General features: G+C 30.6%; 1 protein-coding gene across 1 annotated transcript in view; it reads left to right on the top strand.

Moving 5' to 3' along the window:
• The window catches only part of LOC117168463 (allatostatin C-like), a 101,297-nt gene that overhangs the window by 19,432 nt on the left and 72,445 nt on the right, over positions 1-9,420 (top strand). Inside the window, exon 2 of the mRNA XM_033354132.1 lies at positions 9,264-9,381. Coding sequence (XP_033210023.1) covers positions 9,271-9,381 — 111 coding nt within the window. The 5' untranslated portion in view covers positions 9,264-9,270. The remainder of the gene's footprint in view (positions 1-9,263; positions 9,382-9,420) is intronic.

Genomic DNA, 9,420 nt, shown 5'->3' with positions numbered 1-9,420 from the left:
CCGATAACCTATAACCAAACCGTAGATACAGCTCGCCCCCTCTCCTCTTCCCAACCATCGCAGAAAAACGAAAGATAAAGTTTACATCGATTTCAGGTGAAAGATTCATCGCAACAAAAATTAACCTTGCACATGAATCGAAGGCCAGCGCTATCTATCGCCGTTTAACTTAATTAAATTGGAGAGAACTGGGGATTTCCATCTGGCTGTTGCTTTTTGCGCTTTTTGCTAAATGGTATTAAATAAGTTCTAAATCGTCTACAAAAGTGAAATTTGCTCACTTCAGCGTGAAGCAGTAAAATAGATCAGAATTATTCTCCTATAACCTCAGTTAAATTTTCACCGAAATATGTTTAATATTTAACCGTTGCAAATCGCACCTGCAACCGATTTTAACTTTTGTTTGTTTCTGTGTTGTTTTAAATCTAGTGCCCCGATTTATAGCTTGAATTCACTCATACTTTGCCGTTTTCTCATTTCTGCTAAGGACGCCGTTGCAGACAATAGCTTTTATTTCATCGTAGGATAAACTTTTGCCAAATAGCATGTAAGCTTTACAAAGGAATTACATAAATTACGTCTAGTTCTTTTCTGAAAATGTTAGCCACCCTTTGTTAGAGTCCGTCAATTTTTAACGCACCCATCAAAATTACTTGACGTATTTTATTCCACTAAATATTACAAATATGAAAAAATCTTATGTAAAAAATGTTCTTGGCTAGGTAACCCCTCTTCCTTCCATTTCTAAAGAACATATAAAAATGTTAGACTCACTCCAGTACCAAAATGCTATAATGTATACTACAAAATGATATATGTGGATATCAAAAAGTTGTAATTATTCAAGATTACACGTTTTAGATCAAAAGTATTTTAAGACAACATAAAACCCTTTTTTCTCTTCATAATTGTGACAATGAGGAGCCCTCTACAAAATATGTTACTAATTTGAGAGGGCTAGGGGGTCACGCTAAATAACGCTAAGTTTTTTTTCTGATGATACATTTTAACAAGGTTTCTTTTTCCTCCTGTTTTCATGAAACTTCACTTTTTTTCTAGTTTTCTCATTTTTTTCGCTCAAATGCAAACTAAATTAATAAAGTCGAAAAAGGTATACCCAATCATTTTGGTTAAATGTTAATTTTCTGTCGTTAAAAAGTCTCAAATTCCATTGTTGGTTAGGAATTCATCTCGTTTGGTTAAAAATTCCACTTTTTGGTTATGAATGATGAATTTGATTATTTTGTTAAAAATGCAAAAATTTTATTAAAGTCATATTTTGTGGTTAACAATTCCACCGTTTATTTCAAGTTTGGACTACATTCTTACAGAATTAAAAAACCATCAAATTATGTTTTTGTCTATATGTCTGTATGGTAACTTGAATGATGAAGCCACGCTAACTTTTGAAGGATTTGTTCAATAAAATCAGCCTTTGACAAACTTTTTTAGGGTCCAAAAATGAAGATCAATTTCGTTAACCAGATATTTCTGACAGAAATTTAAAAATGTAGCGCATTTTCAAAATTACAAAAAATGATTTAAAAGAATTTTAGACATTTTTTTTTAAGATTCTGGTTAATGAAAAAAGGTCTTGCTAATTATCCCGATTGAATTTTCAATTTTAATGAATTTAAAAAAAGTTATACTTTTTAATATTTAAAATTTTTTTCAAAAAATAGGATAATTATATTCCTGATAGGTTAAGAAATTTTATTGCAAATTTTTATTGAGTCTCAAATATATTTAGAAACTATCCTGATACAATTTTTCGATCAGACTGAAGTTCAAAAAGATAAAGTATTTTCCAAATTTGAAATATTTTTTATAGAATTTTTGGAACGCGATAAAAAGACTTGCGAATTATTATAATGCCATTTTTAATTTCGATCAATAATAAAAAAGTTATATGCTTTCCAACATTTAAAACTTTTTCAAAAAATATAAAAAAAAGTATTTTTTTAAAGATGAAGAGATATTAATGCAACTTTTCAATAGCTATACAATGTATTTCCAAAATATTCTCACCTTCTTTCGTAGAAAATTAATCTTCTTGGTTTTAAATTTAGTTTTTACTTGAAAATTCAACTATGTTACAGAAAATTAGTCTTTTAGGCTTCAAAATTCAACCATTTGGTAGAAAATTAAAATTTTTGATTAAAAAATCACATTTTTGATCCAAAATGCAACTATTTTGGTAGGATATGTAACTAATTGGTAGAAAATTAACTTTTTTATTGCAATACTATTTTCAAGTCGAAAATTGAATTGTTTTGATTAATCTTTTGGGTTGAAAATTTAACTATTTGTTTAAAAAGTCATTTGTTGGGTGAAATTCAACGCCTTGGTTGAAAGTTGAACTGATTTGTTAAAAATGCATTTTTTTGAATGATTCATGTCTTTTGTTTGAAAAGTAAACAATTTTATTGAAAAATGGTTACATTTTTTTGGTACAAAATAAAATTTTTTATCTGTAAATTTACCTGTTTCATGCTTGGTTTTTCAAATTTATTCTGTATAAAATGAAAATTCAATTCTTTGGTAGAAAATTCATATATTTTGTTAAGAATTCGTCTTTTTAGGTAGAAATATAATCTTGTTTGTTGAAAATTCATCTATTTGGAAATGGATTCAACTATTTTGTTAAAATTAATCTTTTTAGTTGAATCCGACTAGTTCAAAATCCTGTTTTGTTATTAATACTTGAAATACAAATTAAACGATTAAATTTTGGTTGAAATTTCATAATTTTCAGTTGAAATTTGAACTATTTGGTTAAAAATTAATGTATTTTGTTGAAAAGTCGTGCTTTTATGGAGAAAATTAATTTTGTTGTTGAAAATGCAACGGTCTTCGAAAAAATGCATCTTTTTGGCTTAAAATTGAACTATATCGTTGAAAGTTCAACTGTTTTGTTAAAAATTCGTCTTATTTTCTTGAAAGTTTAACTATATTTGGTTGGTTAAAAGTTGGATTATTTTGGTAGTCAGCCTTTTCTGATTGAAGATTCAAGTATTTTATTAAAAATGCAATACAGTATTTCGAATTGGAATCTTCAAAATTTTAAGCGTTTTTAGGAAAATCAATATGGCTCGAAAAATGGTATCAACATTAATTTAATTTAAAAGACTTTATCAACCTATTATTTTCATATTTTCGTGAAAAATCATCCTATTTCCCCTATTTTGAGAATATTTTGGGCTGTGAAGCTTAATATTAAAATATTTTTAATTATTCTTGATTTAATTGCGAAATCCTATGTGCTAACATAATAATAAGTGGGATGAAGTAGTAAGCCCTTGCTTAAACCATAACTTTTTTTACATTTATTAACAAATATTTAATTACAATTTTTTAAATACTTTCATATTAATATTAATTAGATCTGCTTTTAGGGCCTTCATAATATAGGCAAATTAAGATTTATTTTTGTTTTATTTGCAGTATAATGAAATAAAGAAAGTGATTTTAAAGTTATAATAAAAGGAGCTTCGGATTTCAGCCGTGTGCAAAACTAAGAATCTTGCCCATGTTTTGTGAATATTGCAGCTCACTTTTACTACTTGAGTGGCAGATTATGTTGATCTTATATAACATACTCTCTACGATGCCTGTAATTGGACACAGTGTACTACCGCACCGTGGAGACTAAGCGAGCCTGATTGGCAACTCAAGTTTTTTTTTTAAAGCCCGGGAGGACAGAAATCCAAAATGGATTGGCATTATATCCATTATTGTCCCTATTGATATTTTATCAGGGTGTTTTCAGATTTCGATTGCTTTTCTATATTTTCTTGGGAAAATATTGTGTTTTTGCGATGTCGGTTGTTTTGTCAAATAAAATGTTATGTCCGGTTTCGATATGACGCTCAACTAGTGTTGACTGCATGAAATGTTTTAGCTTGACTTTTAATCTAATGTTCCTTTGTACGTTAATTCACCGCTCTCCCAGTTTCACTCATACAGATTTTGCCGCAAGAGGAAGGGATTGTATATACTCCCGGATCATTTAGAGGTGCCGTTTTGTCTTTAGGGTCGCTTAGAAGTTTTCCTATTTTCACAGGTGGTTTAAATGTGGTTTGGATTATGTGTTTGTTAAGAATTCTTCTTAGTTGGTCTGTGACACCTTTCGATGTAGGGTAAAATGGTGGTCGTTTTTCTCTCCCTTTCTTTAGTAGGTTTTTTTGAGTGTATTTTTTATTGCTTTATCAATTTGTTTGTCTGTGTAATCGTCGTGTATTAAGATTTATTTAAAGTTTTGTAATTACTTTTCTAAGTTATCTTTATCTGTTATGGAGACAGCTCTGTTAACAAGGTTGATGATGCAAATTTAATGTCCTAATGAGTTATATGATCTATTGTTAACTAGTACGTCAAAGAAGGACAATTTTTCGGTTTGTTTAATTTACATGGTGAACTGGTAATTAGAATGTTATGGATTGATGAATTAGGAAAATTTTTGTAGGTCATCTAGTCCATTTTAAGCATGGATTGGTTAAATATTTTAGTTTCTATCTGTCCCATAAAGATGTTTGTTATTACAGATTAAACTCTTAAATTACGCAATTATCCAAGGACTATTTTTAACCAGATGACATACAAACACGAGGACTTTTTAAAAGTATTACTCTATTATTACCAATTAAGCCATTTCCCTTTCGGAGTAGGCGTGACTAACTTGGTAGGAGAAAGGAGTAGTGTGTGGAAGGGATAGAGAATTTTCAGATTGATCCAGAATTCTCGTGTTATTTAAGTAAATAACACGTTGGTTCCGCAACACTGCTCCGACCCGGGTTGCTGATCAATCTCTCTAGCAATCACCCCAAGCGAAGAACCTCACGAAGTCGTTATGTAAGGTTCTCCACTTGGGTCCATTAGTGGCCAAGGTCTTTTGTTTCAGGCGTCATTCACTCTACTGACACTCTTTTTATTAACTATTTGCCGCCATACTTTCCTGTCCTGGCATACTTCTCTAGCTTCTTTTATGTCCATGCATTTTTTCATGCAGGCTCTCGTGTTTCTGTGACTTCTTATGTCTCTTCTAATTACGGTCTCATTCACACATCCTAACCATTCTTTCCGCGGTCTACCTCTGAGCACGCTGCCATTTACTTTACCTTGATGCACTTGTTTCGTTAGTCGTTCATTTGGCATTCTCTCAACATGTCCAAACCATCTTAACGGATTTCTTTCCCATGTGTCTACTAGCGTCTCTTCTGCATCACATTCTTTTAGAATTATCTCGTTACTTACATTGTACATCAGGGTCTTCCGGCATATTATGCGCATGAATCTCATGTCAATTGCGTTAATTTTACTCTCATCTTTTTCTTGATAAGTCCATGTCTCGCTACCGTATAGTACAGTCGGTACAAATATAGAATTATGTATTGCCATTTTAGCTTTATTTGATATATTTTTACTTCTGATAAGGGGACCTGCTCTACCAATAACCTTCTTACCTTCGTTTATGCGTCTATCTAATTCCTCATCTATCTCCCCGTCCCTAGTAAATAAGCCACCAATGTATACGAACTTATCAACTTGTTCAATTCTCTTATCATTTAATAAAATATTGCATAGTGTTTTTTCACTCTTTCTTTCGCACATCATAGTTTTTTTTATTTGTTTTACTTACACTCGCTTTGCTACCTGTATATATTGTTTTTATAGCTTGTAGGGACCTTCCATTTACTCCATACTCTTTCAGGACTTCCCAAAGTTTACTTCTATCTACGTTGTCAAAAGCTTTTTCTAGATCAACAAATGCACAGAAAACTTTTTTAATACTCTCAAAATTTTTAAGCTAAATATTTGATCCGTACATGATCTTCCTGGCATAAGCCCATTTTGGACTTCCCAAATCTTTGCTTCTGTTATTTTCATTACCCTATGAATAAGTATTTTTGAATATATTTTACTTACGGTGCTTAATAAGCTAATCCCTCTGTAATTATTGCAGTCGCTTTTATCTCCCTTTCTCTTGTATATTGGTACGATAATCGCTTTTTTCCAATCATCTAGGACGTCTCCCATCTCAAAACATAAATTTATCAATTCGCACAGTCTATGTGGTATGCACGCGCCACCGTGTCAATTGAGTTTTCCATCACATCGTGTTCAACATCGCAGTTGTGGTGTCTTATAGCTTCATCTCCGAACTGTCTCCTAAAATAGTCTCTGAAAGCCTCTAGTATTCCGTCTGCATCATATACCATTTCCCGCCTACTACTTTTCATGTTGACAAATTCTGTACTTTAGTTTCCTTTCATTTTTTTATAAAGTAGTTTCCTTCTTCCTTCAAAGTCGTTTTGTATTTTAACTCTTCTTCTGCTCTAATTGTATCTTTACGTTCCTTAACTAATCGTTTGAGTATGCTGTTTTCGCGTCTATAATCATTTCTACGTCTATTTCTTTCCTCATTGCTAAGACCTGCGATGTTCAAAGTTCTCTTGTACGCTTCTATCTTTGCTATTTGGGCAGCCTGAATTTCATCATTCCATCACGCATCACCAGACATTCTTCCTACAACTGCGGTATCACACACTTCGATCGTACATTTAACAAGGTTATCCTGTAACATTGTCCAGCTGCCCTCTATATCTTTGTTTGGTATACGGTCCTCGCATGTTGCCCTATCTATGCTTTCGATTATCTTATTTTGGAAATCTATTCGCACATCTGGTTTCTGTAGGTTCTCAATTTTGATTCGCATTTGTTTTGCTTTCTTGGTTCTCTTTGTTCTCCATCCCCGACCTAAGTTAATTGTTGAGATCAGAAGGTAATGATCATCATTGCATTCAGGACCCCTCATGACCCTTGTATCTTTGACTAACTCTCTTAGTCTTTCATCCGCAACAACAAAGTCAATTATACTGCGGCTATTTCCTTTAGACCAGGTGTCTATGTGGATCATTTTATGCCTAAATCAAGTATTTGTAATAAACAGACCCCTTTATAAGCATAGACGAACTAATTTATCTCCGTTATAGTTTGTTCTTGGATCCCCAAAATTACCTAATACTCTTTCTGTGTCCTGATTTTGGATGCCCACCCATCCGTTCATGTCTCCTAGTAGAATTATTCCTTCCCCATGTTCGCAAATAATTATTGTGTCATTTGAATTGTTCCCGAAGGCGTCGCTTACTTCTCTAGGATCACTATCAACTGGCGCACTCTATAATTAATCAAATTAAAAATTAAATTAAATGAAAATTAAAAACTCTACAATTTTAAAAAATTATTCCTCCAAGCACAAGCGTATAATATTCCAGGTAAATGATGTTGTATGGGTAGGTAGATGATATATATATTTATTTGAAACATAAAGTTTAGAGTTCAATTTTAATATGCATACAGTAAAAAGTTGTAATCTTTGTAATAAAGTTCTTCAAAGTTGACTATTATTTGGAACTTCATATTATCCGCACCGTGGAATGAAAATTAACCAATATTATTCGAGCACTGCTATTCTCTAGAACGTTCTTTTTCTTTTAATGAATGTGTGGCACTTTTAATTAAAATAAAAACCAATGCCAAACATTTCATAAGAATTTAAACATATAATTATTTAAAATAAAAAATAGCATTAGACATTGAACGAAGCACGAAGATTTAATTAAAAACTGAAAGCGTTTAAAAAATGAGTAGGTCTATGAAATGCAACATTTCACAATTCAATTTTTTTTTAGTTTCCCAGACTGAAATATTATACAACAAGTCCTCAAAAAATATTAGGAATTTTGATTTCGGATAAACTGACAGTTCCAAATTAAATTTTTTAAAGCATGATATTAAATTTAAAGCATCTGAAATCGAAAAGCTCTAAATTAAAAACTTTCAAATTCGAAATGTAGAATGTTAAAAAAAATGTAATGACCTCAAATGAACCGTTTTTTTAATTCCTTCCATAATTTTAAATTAAAAAAGAATATATCTGCTAGCGCGAAGAATGTTAATTCAGAACTTATAAAATGGTATCATTTTAAATTGAAGCTATCGAAGTTAATTCAAATTACTATGTCTGTTAAGATTGAAATACTTTCGAAGCTTTCAAAAATTGGACATTTTTAAACTCAACTACGAAATTCTTGGAAATGGAATAAAAAAATAAGAAAACAAGAATAAAATGTTGAAAAGTTGTAGTTAAAAATTTGAATAAACACCGAAGCATTAAAATATTTGTTTAAATGTTTATTTACTGTGATTAAAAAAAATAAAGAAAAAAGGAAGTACGGAGTTTGGAGGTTGCGTTTTATTTCATTCTTTTTTTTATTTTTAATTTGTAAATTTGAATAAAGACATTTAAGAAATGTTCGAAATTCATAATTTTTAGAATTGAATCATTTCAAAATAAACAAACTGAAGCTGGAAGAAAACAGTTTTGTATCATTTTGAAAATTGAAATGATAGAAGTCATGTCTTATCAAAGAAAAAAAATTATTTCCTATGAGAAAAGTTTAAAACTCACGAAAAATCATTATGTTTACAATAATTAATTAATCATAGAAAGTTTCTGCAGGGAAAACATTCCCTGAAACTCTACAGTTTCCAATTTCGAAAATAGGTAAATAATCTGCAAATACATTTTTTGGTTTTAACAAGAGTTTTTTTGAAAGAATTGTTTGAGCGATTTCAGCCATTAACAAATTTACATACAAAATTAGAAACTGCAGTGATGTACAGGATAAATTTAATCACAAAAAATAAAGTTAAAATAGTTTTTTTGTATGTTTTGATTTTTTTTCATTAAATTTAACAACATTATTAATATTATTTTGATTCTTAAAAACAGGGAATACTGTTTTTTCAGTGGCCCGATTTTTTCTACGACAACTGCCAATGTATGATTTCGTAGAAAGTCCTAAAAACTTTCAAATGAAAGCAGTTTGAAGTGAAAAGGTTAAACCTTTTCAAACATTTGACCTAAAGGATTTCATATTCAAGGAAACAAAAAATTAACAACTTGAAACATAAGTATCATTGAATATTTACATTCACACTAACTTACTGTGGACGCAAAGTCATATATAGTTGTTATTCTATGGGTCTAAAGAAAAATTTCATCATTTGAAATACAATTATAACCTATATAATTTTGCAACGAAATTTAATAATTAATTTGACTAGTAACTTTTTTTTCTACTCAATTATGGACATTCGTTGAGATATAATGAAATTTCCAGCAATTTGTGGCTGATTTTAAACTATGAAGAAGAAGCATCAAAGCAGTTTTTTTGTAAACAAAGTATTGTTTTTTTCAGCTACAAAATGGTATCTGTACGAGTAATGGCGTGTTTTGGAGTGATTCTCATAGCTCTTGTCCATTGGTCAGCGGAATATCCAACAGATGATAAGGAGGGTCTTCAAAACGAGATCGAAGTAAGTCCAGTAATTATTATCTTACCGAAAAATAGCTTT

The sequence above is a fragment of the Belonocnema kinseyi genome, chromosome 2 (assembly GCF_010883055.1).
Source record: "Belonocnema kinseyi isolate 2016_QV_RU_SX_M_011 chromosome 2, B_treatae_v1, whole genome shotgun sequence".
NCBI classification, from domain to species: Eukaryota; Metazoa; Arthropoda; class Insecta; order Hymenoptera; family Cynipidae; genus Belonocnema; species Belonocnema kinseyi.
Note: the sequence above shows the minus strand (reverse complement) of the source record. Positions and strands in the feature narration are given on the sequence as shown.